This window comes from Paroedura picta, chromosome 16, assembly GCF_049243985.1.
Source record: "Paroedura picta isolate Pp20150507F chromosome 16, Ppicta_v3.0, whole genome shotgun sequence".
NCBI classification, from domain to species: Eukaryota; Metazoa; Chordata; class Lepidosauria; order Squamata; family Gekkonidae; genus Paroedura; species Paroedura picta.
Window position 1 is genome coordinate 25,164,951 of NC_135384.1, and position 16,668 is coordinate 25,181,618.

At 48.5% G+C, this 16,668-nt stretch overlaps 1 protein-coding gene across 8 annotated transcripts in view; it reads left to right on the forward strand.

Moving 5' to 3' along the window:
* Nucleotides 1–2,243: 2,243 nt before the first annotated feature.
* ATP6V0A1 (ATPase H+ transporting V0 subunit a1) overlaps nt 2,244–16,668 on the forward strand; it is a 53,139-nt gene continuing 38,714 nt past the window's right edge. For 7 of the 8 annotated variants that reach the window (XM_077315277.1, XM_077315279.1, XM_077315281.1 and 4 more), the window contains exons 1-5: nt 2,244–2,437; nt 6,288–6,449; nt 7,134–7,212; nt 8,001–8,098; nt 9,469–9,597. In XM_077315277.1, coding sequence (XP_077171392.1) covers nt 6,333–6,449; nt 7,134–7,212; nt 8,001–8,098; nt 9,469–9,597 — 423 coding nt within the window. In that variant the 5' untranslated portion in view covers nt 2,244–2,437; nt 6,288–6,332. The remainder of the gene's footprint in view (nt 2,438–6,287; nt 6,450–7,133; nt 7,213–8,000; nt 8,099–9,468; nt 9,598–16,668) is intronic. The other variant, XM_077315278.1, reaches the window with a different exon arrangement.

The window sequence follows — 16,668 nt, forward strand, 5'->3', positions numbered from 1 at the left end:
GGGACCTCCTTGGGCTAGATGACCCAGGAGGTCCCTTCCAACTCTATGATTATAGGGTGGGAAAACATTTGAATTTGTGACTTCCTTGGAAACGGCGAGTCAAGATCCAAAGGAAACGGAAAAATCCCTGAAAGCAAGCATTCACAAAATGGGGAGGGGGGAGGTGCAATTAATATAGATGCCCCCGAGGAGGCAAATCTTTGTGGGGAACTTCTTTCATGAGTTGCAGTGTTCAGAACATTGTTGCAGAGGTTTGCTGTAGTGCGGAAAGTCCAGCAAAATGCAGTTGCAAAATGTCACTGAAGTTGATTGAAACGGTGTTATTTAACATGTGTGAAAGCATCTTAGAGCGTTTTCCCAAACTGGCTTGGGTATGATTTTCCCCGGAGGACAATATTCAAAGATATAGTGCTGTAGCAGTGTTTCTCAACCTGGGGGTTCAAACCCCTTTGGGGGTCAAATGACCCTTTCACCGGGGTCGCGGCAGGGCAAGCAGCTTGGCTGGGGGGATGCCATCCACACAACAGCCTTGCGGGGTAGATTGAAATTAGAGCATCCATCTGTCTGGAGCAGCGGAAAAGAACGAGATCAGCATGGTGGGACAAGAGGCAGAGCTGAACTGAGAAACCCTGTGAAAAACCCAATTTATATACAATCAAACAATGGATCTTCATGCCATTGGTCAGTTTCGGCTTAATTTCTGTGAAAGAACCCTTGCATCATTTTATGATTGGGGGTCACCACAACAGGAGGAACTGTATTAAAGGGTCGTGGCATTAGGGAGGTTGAGAACCACTGTGCTATAGCGTCACTATGGAAACACAACATATTAGAGTTGCTTTTTCTGTCTTCAAAAGCCAGGAAAAACCATTCTGGCTTGAAGGGAAATGGAGGGGGAAAATGGACAATATCCTTGTGTTGGTGTTCTATGCTATTGCGGACGCCTCTGCATTTACAGGGACTAGGATAGCACAACGGGGAATTGTGCCCACACTGAATCAGCCCAGATTATTTTATTGGGATGTCCCGAGTAGAGAGCCATGCAGTGGAAACTGAATTCCCTCCGGCGTTTTTTCTTTTACCGCATGTTGAAAATAACAGACGATTTAACAGATAAATATTTCGTAGGGCACAACCCATCCTTCCTGACCCGTCCCCAGGAGATGAACAAAAGCAGCAGTGTCAGTGGGTGATAAGTCAGTTTTACACAGAAGGACTGCAGTTCAGGCAGGCGCATAGAAAGCATTCGTCTGATGACATCTGCTTCAGAAATGCTCTAAACAGACTTCAAGGTTTATGAAGCTGCAGAGCAAATCGGGTCTAATTTGAGAGGGGACATAGGCAAACGCTAGAAGGGACCACTCCAAAGTGTCTAGAAAAACAGATCCTGATGCTGACTGGAAGTAATATTTTTTGTCTTTCGTAAATTAGAATAGTCCACTCATTGAGAAAGCCCTGAAACATTCTTCAGGCTTCGAGAAGCCCCAGAAGTGGTGCAATCATGCAGAATATGGTTGGGAAGCAGAGCTGTGGACACATTCACCCAGGGCCCTCCCCTTCCCACCCCCTCCAGGCCCATCCTTGGCCATTTTGGGTGGGGAAGAATGGGTTGACATGACTGTAGATGGTCATATCACCTGATAAAGGTTTTAAAAATAAATTAAAAATAAATTAATTCGCACCCATTCAGCTAACTCTTCCAGGGCTGTCTTGAAGAGCCTGAACTAGATGTTTAAGATGTAAACTAAAACCCTGTCTTTAGAGACTAGAATGCAAACATTGAAACTATTTGCAACCCACGTTGTAAGCGTCAAAATCCAAGTAGGGGATAGGATATCCCCCCCCCCCCCCCGCTCAAGAGAGGAACAGACATAGGGATGCCAGCCTCCAGGTGCGACCTGGGGATCCCCTGGGATTGCAGCACATCTTCAGGCACTTCCTCTTAGCCACTTAGAAGGTGGACTGTATGGCTTTATATCAGAGGTGGTCCTTGGACATCTGGAGAACCACAGCGTGGTCACCCCTGCTTCATATCCTATTGAAGCCCCTCCCTTCTGTAGGCTCCAACCCCAAAGTCTCCAGGTTTCCCCGCCCGGGAGCTGGCAACCTGTAACCGTCCTCGCTCCTCAGCTAGGAGGCGGGGCAGGAGCCCAGCCAGCAACCCCGCCCCCAAATACGTCATCTCTCGCGCCCAGTGACGCCGACCAACCCACACGAGGAGCCACTACGCCTGCGCAGTCCCATTCCTCCCCTCCCTTCCCTCGGCCCGCAAGAGCCGCGGCGCCGCTGACCGCTGACGCGACGCTTGTTGCTAGGCAACCCGCCCGGTCTGGCGGAAGAGGGCCTTCTCCGCAAATCTCGGCGGTGACGTCAGCAACGGAAGCCGACGCGGGGACGGTTTTCTCGGGCAAGAGGCGCTGTCGGAGGTGCGGGCAAGGTCTGTGTCTTCCCAAGAGGGGAGAAGCCTCGCAAGGCCTTGTGGGAGGGGGCGTGTGGGGACCCCCCCTCTTCCCAAGGGGGATGTGTGCGTGAGGTTGGAGGTCACTAGGGAAAAGCCAGGCGCTTTAAACAATTGTACGTTTCTTTTGGATAAAATAAGGATGAGGGCGAACAGTGGCTCTCCAGAGGCCCAGGGACTACAATGACCATGAGGCTGTGCCAGCATGACCAGTTGGCAGGGGCTCATGGGAATTGTAGTCCATGGGCCTCTGGAGAGCCATGGCTTGGACATCCGTCCATAGGGGTGGGGAGAGGTAGGTTTGTGTGGTGGGTGCTATTGAACAAGTGCATTTATTTATATTTTATATATAGGTGGGGAGGAGGCTGCTGTGGAATGGGCATGGGAGGCAGGCAGGTGGACCGTTGGCTTATTTTATTATATTTTATTACATTTATATCCCATGAGGCTCAGGGTGGCTGACAGTCATTTGCGACTTGTGGTGCAGTACAGGGAACGTTATCACTTTAAACATAGGTGTGTTTTCTCTGAGATGGAAGGAAGAAGGAGGGGCTTCTTTGTATTGGGGCTTGTTTGTTTCTGGGGTGTCTTTTAGAGGGTGCTGTTGTAGGGGGCACTGGAGTCAAGCCAGGTATGGCACATTCACAGTATCCCTGTTGGAAGAGGAGGAGGTGAATTTGTGGTGACAGTTCAAGGCAAGAGACTCTTGCTGTTTAAGAGATATTGGAGAAGAAGAGCTGGTTTTTTGAACCCTGCTTCTTACGACCCGAAGGTCGTACAAGTGCCTTTCTCTCCCTCTCCCCACAACAGGCCCCCTGTGTGGTTAGGTGGGTTTGAGAGAGCATTGAGAGAACTGCTTGGTCAGAAGGGGCTCTCAGAGAAGTGTGACTCACACAAGGTCACCCAGCTGGCTGCATGTGGAGGAACGAGGAATCAAACCTGGTGCTCCAGATTAGAGGCCACTGCTCTTAACCCACGACACCAAGCTGGCTGAAAGTCCAGTTGCAAAAAAGCAGTCTGCTGTTACCTAAATGAATGTGAATCTTAAAGGCATTATAAAGTTGAATTGTTGTCGCTTTTGACCTGTGGCATAATGTGGTGCACACCTAAGGGTCTTGCAGCACCACGGGAATTAATCCTTGTGGCCTCCGGCTCATGAAGCTTTGTGCCACAACAGATGTATTTCTGGAGCTGCAAGACTGTCATTCATTAAAATGTACATGTATGCCATACTGTATGTTGTGTTTAGAGGGCAGGTGATAATTTTGTGGCCTTAGGATGGCGAAGATGGTAATGACTCCTCCCTTTGCAGCAGAATTGAAATGATAGGAAGAGACTATTTTGGTGGAATCAGAGGAGGTTCTCTCTTATCTCCCCCCTCCACTCGGTAGGTTTTGGAGGGGAAAGATGCTGTTTTTCCATTATTATTTTTTGAAGCGAAAAAGAATTCTACAACATGGCCGTGGAATTCTGTCAGCCTTGCTAGGGCCAGGCATTTCTCTCCTTCCATTTGATAAAGCACCTTCGTTGTTTCAGTTGAGTGGCCTTAAAAGCGTTCTGTGTAATATAGTGTGTGGAGGTTGAGGCCTCCCCTGGCTTTGTACATTAACAGCACACTGGATATTTGGGCTTAACAAAGCTTAAAGTCCAATAGTGGTGATGCTGTTCGAGTGCCCTTGAAATCCCTGCACCTCTTCCGTTACCAAGAGCTAAGATGGCAGCTTTGATTTTTCTGTTCAGCTTTTGTGCCCAGCTTCTGGTCTCAATGTCCGCATGCGCTGTGGTGGGGTGAGAAAGATGCTGCGTATGAGTCTGATCACATTCTCACTCCCATCTGTCAGCGGCACATTATTTTAATGCGCTTTGGACACTGAGCTGTTCGCCGTGGTGCGTTGTTTTCATTTGATTCTAGCATTGGATGGTTATCCTGCCTGACTCTGAGGGAGCTGCCCTTTTATGCTCTTAAGTGTAAAGCAAACTTTCTCAAAGGTGGGTCCTGAGTGAGAAAAAAACATTCATTGATGCCTGAGATGTGCCAGCAGGAAGGTAGTGAATATCCATGCCACAGAAAGCAGTGCTTGAGAAAACACATTGCTTTCTGTGACACGGAGAAAACACAGAACACAGTGTTCTTCCATTAGGATAGATTCAAATGAGTAGCCGTGTTGGTCTGAAGTAGCACAATAAAATCGGAGCCCAGTAGCACCTTTAAGACCAACAAAGATTGATTCAAGGCGTGAACTTTCGAGTGCAAGCCCTCTTCGTGTTTTTCCCAGTGCAGAATATCTTGCAACTGCAAGCTTCCAGCTAGTGGATTAATGACAGCTGAACAAACCACCTAGACTCTATTGTCACCGCGCAATCTGTACATTCTGGTGTGCAAATGGTTTCCTCATAGCGGAGCTCTAAATCTCCAGATAAGTCTGCTGCTGTCCCGGGTTACGGTCAAACCTTTCCTTGCCGTGGCGGTCAGTTGATAGGCCCCTGCTTCTTTTTCTAGGGCACCAGCCTGCAAGGGCAGCTGGGCGTCATGTGATGCTCTTGAAGCATAAGGGCCCCGGATTGCGACAAGCTTTTCAGAAGCGGTATTGTTCCTGTAATTGCTGATAGGCGGCATGGGGAGCCTTAAGTGGTGTGTGGCTCATCAGTTTGGCTTCTGAAATGGGCCTTTTCCCAGAAGTTACCTAAAGGCAGCAGTTAGCATCATGTGGGAATCAATGGGGCCATTTAAAATCTTTTTTTTTTTTGTAATTTTGCTGCAGTCCGAGTCAGGAAGAATGGGAAATGCTTGCAAGCTTGAAGCTGCCTTTAAATCAAGGTGTTATCCCTGAACAGAGGCTGCTGGATGCTAGCCCTGACTCTTAATCGTTGTGAGTGGCTTGAACTCTTGAAGCTTTATTGAGGAGGTCACTGTGGCAAATATTCTCCCTGGGGAAAAAGGTGGAGAGAGGAGCATAGAAAGGCTGTGGCTCAAAGGTAGAACACCTGCTTGGCATGTAGAACACCCCAAGTTTACTCCTTGTCATCTTCCAGTTAAAAGGATGAGGCTGCAGGTGATGTTACCCTGGGGAGCCGTTGTCAGTCTTTGATGGACCAGCGGTCTAATAAAGTATAAGACAGCCTCAAAATCAGTGAGGTGCCATGACTCAGTGGCAGAACATCTGCTTGGTATGCAGAAGCTCCTGGGTTCAATCCCTGGAATCTCCAGTATGGATCAAGTTGCTGATGTGAAGGATGCCAACCGGATATCTTGGAGAGTTGCTGACAGTCTGAGTAGACCAGTCTTTTCCAATCTTTTGACCATGTAGTAACCCCTGAAATGTTCTTCAGGCTTTGAGTAACCCCAAAAGTGATGCCAGCTGGCCACGCCTCCCTACCCTGCCCCTGGAAGTCACATGTTCACAATGTGCACGGTATCACTTGTCAAATGAAATGCTTGTGAAATAAGAAGCTAGCTTTATTTTTGCGTGTGCAGTACTTTGCCTGAACAAAAGAAGGAAGCATTCATCTCAGCTGTCGTAAGGCCCACCATGCAAGACAGCAGTTCTCTTCGGGGGAATTGATGTGCGTGATTTGGAGATCCCTTGTAACTTTGGGAGAGCTCCGGGCACCACTAGGAGGTTGGCAATCCTAGCAGGACCTGAGAACATATTTTCCCAGGGTTGGAAATGGCTGCTGGGACTAGGGGAAACTTGGGAACAAAGGAATGCTTGTGTGGTTGACAGAACTGACCTTGGTGGACCAGCTGCCTGGTTCAGAATAAGGCAGCTTCATCATGCAGATGTGTGAATGGATGTGTTTCTGAGGAATTCTACCTTTGTACTTAAAGGCTTAAGAAGATTGTGGCCCTGGTTGGAGTGGCCCGCCTTTCATCATGGGGGAGCTCTTCCGGAGCGAAGAAATGACCCTTGCACAGCTTTTCCTTCAGTCCGAAGCGGCGTACTGCTGCGTCAGCGAGTTGGGAGAACTCGGAAAAGTCCAGTTTCGGGATGTATGTATTTGTCTTTATTTATTTGTTAGATTTCTTACCCACTGCTCCCAGCATGCTGGTTTCCAGCGAGTTACAACAATAAAACCCCATTGTGAAAAAATATAAACAGCCCCCACTTTAAAACTCATTCTTCCTTCTGTGACTACGCTGAACCTCATCTCCCCCCCTATCTGTTCCATAATCTCCCCCATCCAGCACCTTGGGATTAAACTCTAAGTACGGGGAGAAAGCTTAATATCCTGGCCAATCTGAGGAGGGGCCCCATATCTTGTTGTCACTCGTCCTCAACCAAATGCCTGGTGGGAGACCTCTATCTTGTAGGCCCTGTGCAACTGTGAAAACTCTATCAGGGTCCTTAGCTCTTCCGGGAGCTCATTCCACCAGGTAGGGGCCAGGACTGAAAAGACCCAGGCCCTGATTGAGGCCAGGCATATTTCTCGTGGGCTGGGGACCACCAGCAGATTTGCACCCACTGAGAGTGCAAGGCCCTCTGGGGGGCATAGTGAGATCGGTGGTCCCTCAGGTATGTGGGATTGCAAATGGCCTTAAAGGTTAACACCAAAACCTTGAACCAAATGGCAGCTCAGCCAAGGGGAGGGTCTCCGGAGTGGACAGTTTGCATGTCTTAACTGCTGTTTATACAGACCTAAATGCGATGGGCATTGTGTGCGTTTCAATCCACAGCTAAACCCTGACGTGAACGTCTTCCAGCGCAAGTTTGTGAACGAAGTCCGGAGGTGTGAAGAAATGGACAGGAAGCTCAGTACGTCCGTGCTTCGTTTTGCAAAAGGATGTTTGTGCGTGGGATGATTATCGATCGTGCCAATTCTCGCCTCGCTCTTGTGGCTATCGTGTCGCGTTTTGCTGTGGATTTTTGAGCTGGGACCAAACCCTGAGAAATCGAATGCAAAATGCAACATGACAGCAAAGCAAGGCAATTTCCCACTGGGGTGTCTGCTCTGGGTCCTGCGTTTGGGAAGGCCCTGCTGGGATTGGTGGGTGGGGATGTGGTATTCTTAAAGAAGTTTCCCCACCTGCTTGTGAACCACGGGGCTCGTGGTGGTGGCTGGCCACTTGACCACTTGCCTGTCAGCCTCATCATATCCTGCTCTGGCCTTCAGGCTTTGCAAAGCAGCCTCGTAAGAGCATAACCTAAGAAGAGCCCTGTTGGATCAGATCAGCGGTCCATCTAGTCCAGCATCCTGCCTCGCACAGTGGCCAACCTGTTCCTCTGGAAGGCCAACAACAGAGTGTAGAGGCGGAGGCCTTCATTAGAACATAAGAACTGGTTGGATCAGACTAATAGCCCATCTTGCCCAATATCCTGTCTCATACAGTTGCTAACTAGTTCCTCTGGAGGGCCAACCACAGGGCAGGGCAGCCTCCTGGCTCTGGGATTCAAAGGATTAGTACCTTTGAAGGTGGAGGGTCCCCTAAGTCAGGGGTAGTCAACCTGTGGTCCTCCAGATGTCCATGGACTACAATTTGGGTCCCTGGCCCTTTACGACATCACAATTTCCTGCTTGTTTCTCTCCCTGCCCGCCCTTTCAGGGTTTGTCGAAAAGGAGATTAAAAAAGCCAACCTCCCCATTGCGGACACTGGTGAGAATCCGGAGGTGCCGTTTCCCAGAGACATGATTGATCTGGAGGTAAAAACATTTTGCATAACAGGTCACTTATATTGTCACTAGGGACAAAGCCTGTTCCATTCAGTAATACAACAGGTGCTAAATTGGGGATGGGGTGGAAGAACTCTGCGGATGGCCTCTCCCTCCCCCTCAGGACCTGGAAAGGCTGCAGGCTGGAGGCCCCCGGGCAGGGAACTCACTGGCAGGGGCAGCTCTCATGCAGCAGGGATCTGCAGCCTCCAAGCCTCAGAGGGAAGTGGAAGGAGGGAGGGGGTGGTCAGGGGTGGGGGATGGAAGGTGATTGGCCAGCCACTGGACAGACAGGCAAGCCGGTTGGAGAAGGAGAAGGAGGCACTCGGGGTTGGGACAGCCGCCCTGATTGGGTGTTAAGCGCTGAGTAGTACTTAAGCCATGAGACCAGCTCCTCCTCCTTGGCCCTATTAGAAATTTTAAGTGGAAACGATGGCTTATCCTTTTAAAAGGAAACATGAAAATTAGTAAAATTAGACCAGGAAGAAATGGCTGCTGAGCAGTAATTTAGAGAGAGAAACTGAGAAAGGGTACTGGTCAAACCACCTGGACATTTCCAATTTTGTTTTAAAAAAGAAAAAAAGTTGCATTAGCCCGTTGGGTATATGTGTGGGAGGGACGTTTGAATTACCAGAGGCTTGCCTATGTTTGTATGTTTGTATGAGCCTCTTGTGGCGCAGAGTGGTAAGGCAGTGACATGCTGTCTGAAGCTGTCTGCCCATGAGGTTGGGAGTTCGATCCCAGCAGCCGGCTCCAGGTTGACTCAGCCTTCCATCCTTCCGAGGTCGGTAAAATGAGTACCAGCTTGCTGGGGGGTAAACGGTAATGACTGGGGAAGGCACTGGCAAACCACCCCGTATTGAGTCTGCCATGAAAACGCTAGAGGGCGTCACCCCAAGGGTCAGACATGACTCGGTGCTTGCACAGGGGATACCTTTACGTTTACCTGCCTATGTTTGTAGACTTAGAGTTGACCAGAAGAGGCAGACTTTAGGCATGTCAGAGGGGAAGCCATGCAAGCCTGCTACAGGCCGGAACAACTTTCTATTCCAGCATACGCTTCGTCAAGCCTGGACTCTAGTCCCCAAAGGTTTGTGCTGTAATAGCACCGTGTTTGTCTTTAAAGTGCCCCAAGAGTCCTGTTTATTTTTGGATTACATTGAGCTCACAGTCTGGAAATTACTTTGCCCTTTTTTTCTTTTTTTTTGGACCAATGGGCAAAGCCTGCTGTGGAAAATAAAATACCTGCCTAGTAATATCAGCTTTTGCAGCAAAGAACTGTGAAAGAGGACGACATTTGTGGCATGTTGACAGCGAATCATTCGGCTGACTTTATTTCTTCTCCTTTCCCCCCCTCCCAGGCAAACTTTGAGAAAATTGAAAACGAACTCAAAGAAATCAACACCAACCAGGAAGCCCTGAAAAGGAACTTCCTGGAGCTGACTGAGCTAAAATTCATCCTGCGCAAAACCCAACAGTTTTTTGATGAGGTCAGAATATCAGTTTTTTTCCCCCCCTTCTTCCACGCTGGGGAAGCCCATCACAATCCACCACTTTCCTTCTCAAGAAAGCTTGTTTAAGTTGCACTCTTGGGCAGCAGTACCTCGTTGGTGTTGAGAGAGCTGCCCAAAGAGGTTTCACATCATTCATGCAGACACACGTGGCTTGCATTAGCAGCAATCCTTGGTAGTTTTTAATAAGCATGAATTCCTTCTGGTCAAGAGGTTCTCCTAACGGCTGTCAGAATGACTTATTCACCTCTGAATAATGCATAAATGTTGGCTCGGTCAAAGGACTTTGAATACAGAGTGTATTAAGCATTCTGGAAAGTACATCTGGGGAAAAAAAGAAACCACTATTCCTGTTCCAGATTCCTAGGACTTACTGTTAAATTTTCTGGCATTTGAAAGATCAAATGCTTGGAATATCCCCCGTCTTGTCAAAACAAGTTGGGGCAGAGAGATCAGACACATGTACAGAAGCATAATGTTTCCCTCTGTCTCCTGACAGATAAAAAAGAGAAAAAAGGGGGCTACAGTAACTGCACTTACATCCAGATGGCAGTCTTGGTGGTCTTGTGTGTTCTCGGACCTGATATCACAGGGTATATTCTCCAGAGATTTTTAGGCTCCTGGGCAACCAGATGCCTGGGATTATCATAGCCCTCTTAGGCTTTCAGAAAATGCAGATATGGTGAAAACAAGGGATGCTGGGTCAGCAAGTGCTTGGGATGTATCCTTAAAAGCTGTCTTCCTTGTTTGCCTTAAGCAAAGCTAGTCCAATCCGTTGCAGAAACCTCTGTTTTGAGGGCTCCTTAGGGAGGTTTATAATTAAATTAAAAGTCTTAAGTCCTTAAAGCTAAAACTCTACTGTTTGGATTAGCCAGTTTTGTGCAACAGGTCAAGATGTCTTCTGACTACCTTAGATGGCTTAAGCTCTGCTGAAGGATGCAGCGTTGTGTCCATCTAAGTCAATCGCCCATACAAAACGGAGTTACTTATGTTGCTGGCCTTCTCTCTCTGTTCGCTATCTGGGTGATGGTGGGAAGACGATCAATTTTTTGATTTTGGTGCTTTGTCTTCATGTGTTGAATGCCAGTTTGCAAGCTTCTCCCTGGGTTGGTTTTTCTGGGCCCGCACCAGTAAATTGGGTACCGTAGATTCTGCAGCTGACACTTAAGTGTGAAGGGGGGCATTGTGTGCAGTGCCCCAGTTTTTGAATGTATTTTAAATAGCCTAGCTACAAAGATCCCTGTAGAAATCTCAGGAGCGGATTTTGCAGTCCTTGGGATGGAGATACGATATCTTATGGGGCTCTTCCGTTAACTAGCAAAATGAGATAAGTAAAATTTGTCATTCTCGGCGGAGAATTTTACTTGCCTTGCTCCGAGGGAACTCAGCCATGGTCAACAGCTGGTTGACGGCTGTTAGCTCATTCTCCTGCATTTACAAAAGGCTGTATCTGAAAAGGTAATAGGGCATTTAATCTCTGTGCAAAGTGCATCGTGATAAGATAGTGGATAGGCAACCAGCAGCCTGCCTGCAGTTTCCCCTCCTTCCAGGTTTCTTAATTGTCCCCAATACAGTTCTCTCTCTTAAGGCCCTGCTCTTTATTATGCAGCTTAGCTGCCACCTTGTGAACACGTCGATCCTGCAATGATGCAAACGAAGAAAAGGAGCGGCAGTCAGCTGTACAATAAAGTTCTTTTAATAAATGCTATGCCTTAAACTCTTTCATAAGTCTTCTAGGTACAAAGATTTGAGAGAAGCTACAGGATTCTCCGTTTCACATTTGAGCTAGTAGCCAGATAGATACTTGAAGGGATATAAACCTAGATATAAACCTAGAAGAGGCTTATGAACTTGACATATATTACAGGGACTGAGGAGCTAAGCTGCTGTGGAAAACCATTGTTTGTGAAAGCGAGAATGAACGCCGGACCTCGTTTTGGCTAGGCCAGGCTTATATTGTGCTGACTTCTGAAAGAATTTAAGACATTGGATTCATTGACAGAACTTTATTGTACAGCTGATCGTAGCTCCTTTTCTACGTTTGCAACCTCGCGAACACGTGCCATGATGCCTTGGCCAAGAAGAGTTCTCGTACCTTCTGTGCCAAGTGGTCAGCAAAGTATTCTGCTGGAGCAACCTGGGTCCTCGTTCCTGTTTGCCAGGACAGACAGGTGATTTTTACCTGTGGACTTGGGGTGGACTTCATGCCGTTTAGGCAGTTTGGCTAGCAGCACCATTCTGCCAAGGGTTAAGAACAGGCCATCTTTACATGACATGGTAAACAGCCTTGTTTTCAACTAGAGACTTTCCATGGTTGAAAAGGGTGAATGGCCAAGGCCGAATCAGGGTCATGGTTTTAACTCTCACGTACAAAGAAAGAGCCTCTTGTGGCGCAGGGTGGTAAGGCAGCAGACATGCAGTCTGAAAGCTCTGACCATGGGGCTGGGAGTTCGATCCCAGCAGCCGGCTCAAGGTTGACTCAGCCTTCCATCCTTCCGAGGTCGGTAAAATGAGTACCCAGCTTGCTGGGGGGTAAACAGTAATGACTGGGGAAGGCACTGGCAAACCACCCCGTATTGAGTCTGCCATGAAAACGCTGGAGGGCGTCACCCCAAGGGTCAGACATGACCCGGTGCTTGCACAGGGGATACCTTTACCTTTACAAAGAACCCCTGTATCTTTGTGACTGCCTCTTCTCCTATACCCCCCAAATAGCATTAAGATCAGGCAGTCAAGATCTGCTAAGGGTGCCTGGCCCCAAAGAGATAAAACTGGCCTCAACCAGGGTTAGGACTTTATTCCGCCCTGACCCCAGCCGGGTGGAATGCGCTGCCTGAAGAGACCAGGGTTGTCTGGGATCTTAAACAATTCCAAAGGACCTGCAAACTGGAACGGAAGAATCCAGTGCCCATTGGGCCTGGGCAAGCCAGGGTTGAGGGCCTCACTCCTGCAGTCCCTTCCCGCTTCTGACACCTTCTAGGTTGGGCAGCGGCAAGTGAGAATTCCGCCACAGCCGTTTTACTGAGATGCAGCAAAGAGCTCGTCCCTTTGCTCCTGCCTGGAGTGAGTCGCTTTGTAGAGGCAGTCTTACTCAATTGCGAGCCCGTTTGCTCAGTTCCGAACACAGCTCCTGTTCAGTTTGTTGTGAGCCAGGGTCACGTGGCTCAGCTGATTTTTCCAAAGTCTCTTTCCTGTGAACTAGCCATGTCACATGAGGGGGGGGGGGAGAAAGGCATGCATTAGCATTTTTGAATCCTGTTTTCTGCAGAAGGTTAGATCTGGCAGCATCTTGACTGCGTTGCTTGTGCAGTTGTAGACCGTTGGAACCTGGTTTGCAAACGGAGCAGGGGCTGCCCTGCCTCATAGCAAAACAGTCTTCCAGTCTTCTTTTTGAAATAAAGGAGATTTGGGAAAACAAAATGTAGCGTCCAGGTTGTACTTGCCCAGGTTCTCTCTTCTTTGACAAGATGCGGCTGGGTGAGAAAATATCAAATCTCACCTGTCAGTCTGACCAAGGAGCGTAAAGCAGAGTCTGCAGAATCAATTCCCTGTTTATGGTTATGTTAATTTTGAGCTGCAGTTAACAGCTGCGGTCCACGCATTAGGTTTTGCAGGCATTGTCTGTTGTACTATCTGAGTATTTCCCCTTTGAGCATTTCCCAAGAGCCAGTTGATGGCAACTGTGACTCAAAAACACTGTCTCACAGTTTACCCAGAACTTAGGCCAGACTCTGACAAACCGCAGGTGAAATTAAAATTGGTTGTCCTTGAGCAAATGCCCGTGCACATGGATACACCATTTTAATATGGATGGGCTTTCTGCCTGTGCTTTTTAAATGGTCAAGGTGAAAAACAGCGTTACCATTTTATTCGCTTAAACACGAACAAAATTTGCGGAAGCGACGGCGGAAGTTATGGAAGCTAAGCTCTCCCAGGAATAAAATCCCGGGGGTCTTTATAAACTTGATAGTTCTTACTGACTACGGTTGTAGCTTATTTTCATTGACGGTCCTGAGTGGCTAGGGCAGACATTGGTAGAGATTTCTCAACTTGTTCCTCAGAAACAGGGTGTGAGCTCTCGTGAGTCACTGCCTACTTATTTGGAAAGCTCCCGAAAACTCCTCCCGTGCCACAGATTTTGTTTGTCTGTAAGGTGCTCCTGGACACTTGCTCTTTTCCACTGCTATAGACTAACTATTCTGTCTACTCTTCAGCAAGGATGGTTTTCCACTAAAGCTGGGGGTAGCAGCACTTAGTGAATGGATCAAATGCCTATTGGTGTTCTCTAAAAGCCCTCACGATTTCGAACCGCTGTTTAGATTCCGCAGTTCCGTGTGAACAGTTTTCACTCGGCAGATTTTCAGGGAATCCTTCAGGATATTCAGAGTCACAAGAAAGACAAGAACATTTCTTCCTTTGGGTGATCCTGTTTGCAGAGTAGACATAATCACCTAAATGAAGAAATGCTCTTAACGCAGGGTCCGTTTGCACCCGTACGGCTCAGCTGCTCGTTTTTTTTAAAAGCCACCGAAAGTCTTGCAAATTGCATTCAACACTTGAAAACCTTGTCGATCATTGGCAGCCCCTGTGCAATTGTATAGCGGGACATGCTTTGAAAGGCGGGTCCCTGATCTGTCGGCTGTGCATGTAGTTGTGGGGTGGGGTGGGGGGGTGCAGGAGGGGGAGATTGAGCCCCGCTGTGACTGCCAGGGCTCATCTCTTGCCAACGCAGCCGCTTTGTGCCACTGGAAATTTTAAAAAAGCCACAGTGTTGATTCTGTTAACTGCTGATCCTTTTCTCAGTCTTCCTGTCTTTACTTTGCGAAGACCAGTAAGAGCTGGAGAAATATCTCTGGATCTCTTACCCCTGTGCCCCAGACTAGACGGGATGAAGACTGGAAAAGTAATGGTTAATGGCATGCAGTCCCCATCTCTCCTCCTCTGATTTTTCTTTCTTTTCCCGCCATCCATCTGCCCTCTTTAGTTCTACACGCCTCATCTGTTTTCTCTCTTCCTCCTCTTGGTGGCCTTTGCTGCGGGTGTTGGAAACCGGAAAGTGAATCTGTTGGGTTTTATTTCCTTTCCCTTTTGCTTCAGGGCTAAATCGGGTTGCCTTGGTTTTAAATCAGAAGGACCTTGCCTTGTCTGCCCAGTGCCCTTATCCATTCAAGATACCTTAGAGCAGGGGTAGTCAAACTGTGGCCCTCCAGATGTCCGTGGACTACAATTCCCAGGAGCCCCTGCCAGCGTTTGCTGGCAGGGGCTCGTGGGAACTGTAGGCCATGGACATCTGGAGGGCTGCAGTTTGACTACCCCTGCGAGTATGTTGCCTGCTTCTACAGGAGGGAAGCCCCGCTGCATCCGATCATCAGAACTCTCTAGTCCCGCATCCTGTCTCCCTCTGTCTCCTGACAGATCCTTGCAAAAAGCCAACAGGCACAATAAACAACAGCCCACCTTTCTTAGCAGCTGATGGCAGCTTTCTGCCTTTGAACATGGAGGTTCTGCTTAGCTGTCTTGGGTAAACAAGCTAGCATGCTTGTTCCTTTTTGTTCAAATTAATACTTTTGCCCGTAGAAGAAAGAGACGGGGCTCTCTCGGATGGGTAGAAATTGAGATGGGTAATGCTGCTTTCCAGTGTCAACTGCCCAGGTTTCTGAAGCATGGCCTTCTGCTGCCACTCTCCCCCCTGCCACCAAACTCAAGCAGCTGGTGGTAGACCTGGCAGGCACAGAAATACCTTACATTGTCTGAAAGAAGCCTCCTTACCATTTGGCTTGTTTATGCTGGCACGTGCAATTCAAGATCCTTCTTTTTTTTAAAAAAACCCCAAACCTCGGTTTTTCCCCTCCCCGTGTGTGTTCTTTGGGACAGTTCTGTGTTGTGGTAAATGCTTCCTGTGTTGCATTCTGTGGTGAGGTCACAGCTTGGCAGGCGGGGATGGGACTGAGCGAGTTCTCCTGCATGGAATGGAAGGGTTGAAGGTTAAAAGGGATGGATGGGTTGTCTAAGAAGGGAGGAGCTGTCAGTGCAACAATTGGAGGTGCTTCACACCATGGAAAATTTGCCTGTGCCCAAGTGACCTGTGTAGGAAGTACTTCTCTGTGTTGCAAAGTCTGGCAGTCATGGGGATAAAATTGCATCTTCTGTCAAGGGGAGAGCTCTTTGTGGCTTGAAGGGAGTTAGAATTGCAGCTGATCTCCACACTACAGAGATCAGTTCTTCCAGGAGATGGCAGAAGCTTTGTACGGCAGCCTCTGTTTTATTTATTATATATTTGTATACCACCCTCCCCGAAGGCTCAGGGCGATTCACATAAAACAGAACAGAAACCATACAGATAACTACGGCAGGGGCAGCCAAACTGCGGCTCTCCAGATGTCCGTGGACTAATGCTAGCAGGGGATCATGGGAATTGCAGTCCATGGACATCTGGAGAGCCATAGTTTGACCCCCCCTGCTCTATGTTACATTCTTGCTGAACTCCCCCCCTAAACTCTCACCCAGCTCCACCCCAGATCTCCATGAATTTCCCAACCTGGAATGGGCAACCCTAAAGGGAATGCAGAAATCTGGTGGGGAGAAAGTTCTGCTCGAGCATAGCGTTCCGATTTTAAACGCTGAAGGGCGCAATAAGTGCAGAGCCAAGAAGGAATATCAGGGGGGAGGATCAGCCTACACCCGGTGGCCAGAGGTTTACCAAATGCCGCTTGCAATACCAACCTTGGGAGCCCCTTTGTGCTCCGACCGGCAAGTCCGTGTGCCTCTTCTCGCCAGGCCCGTGTCCTGCCGACGTGGCTCACCTTCGGGTTCAGATGGGGGAGCGGGCGCAGCTGGCAGAAGGCACAGGCACACGTTGGAAGATGGAATATGCTGCTTCTCGCTGTCGTCTGCTGCTTGGTCCCTCCTGTCTCCCTTTTCTGTTATTGGGTTGGTGTGGTGGGAATGATTGTGACTGTCCTGCCATGTTAATGCTGCCCTGGGGGTTGCAGCATCAACATCTTTCCTGAAGCTGTTCGTTAGCACCAGGGCAAGTTAAGTTCCCAAGAG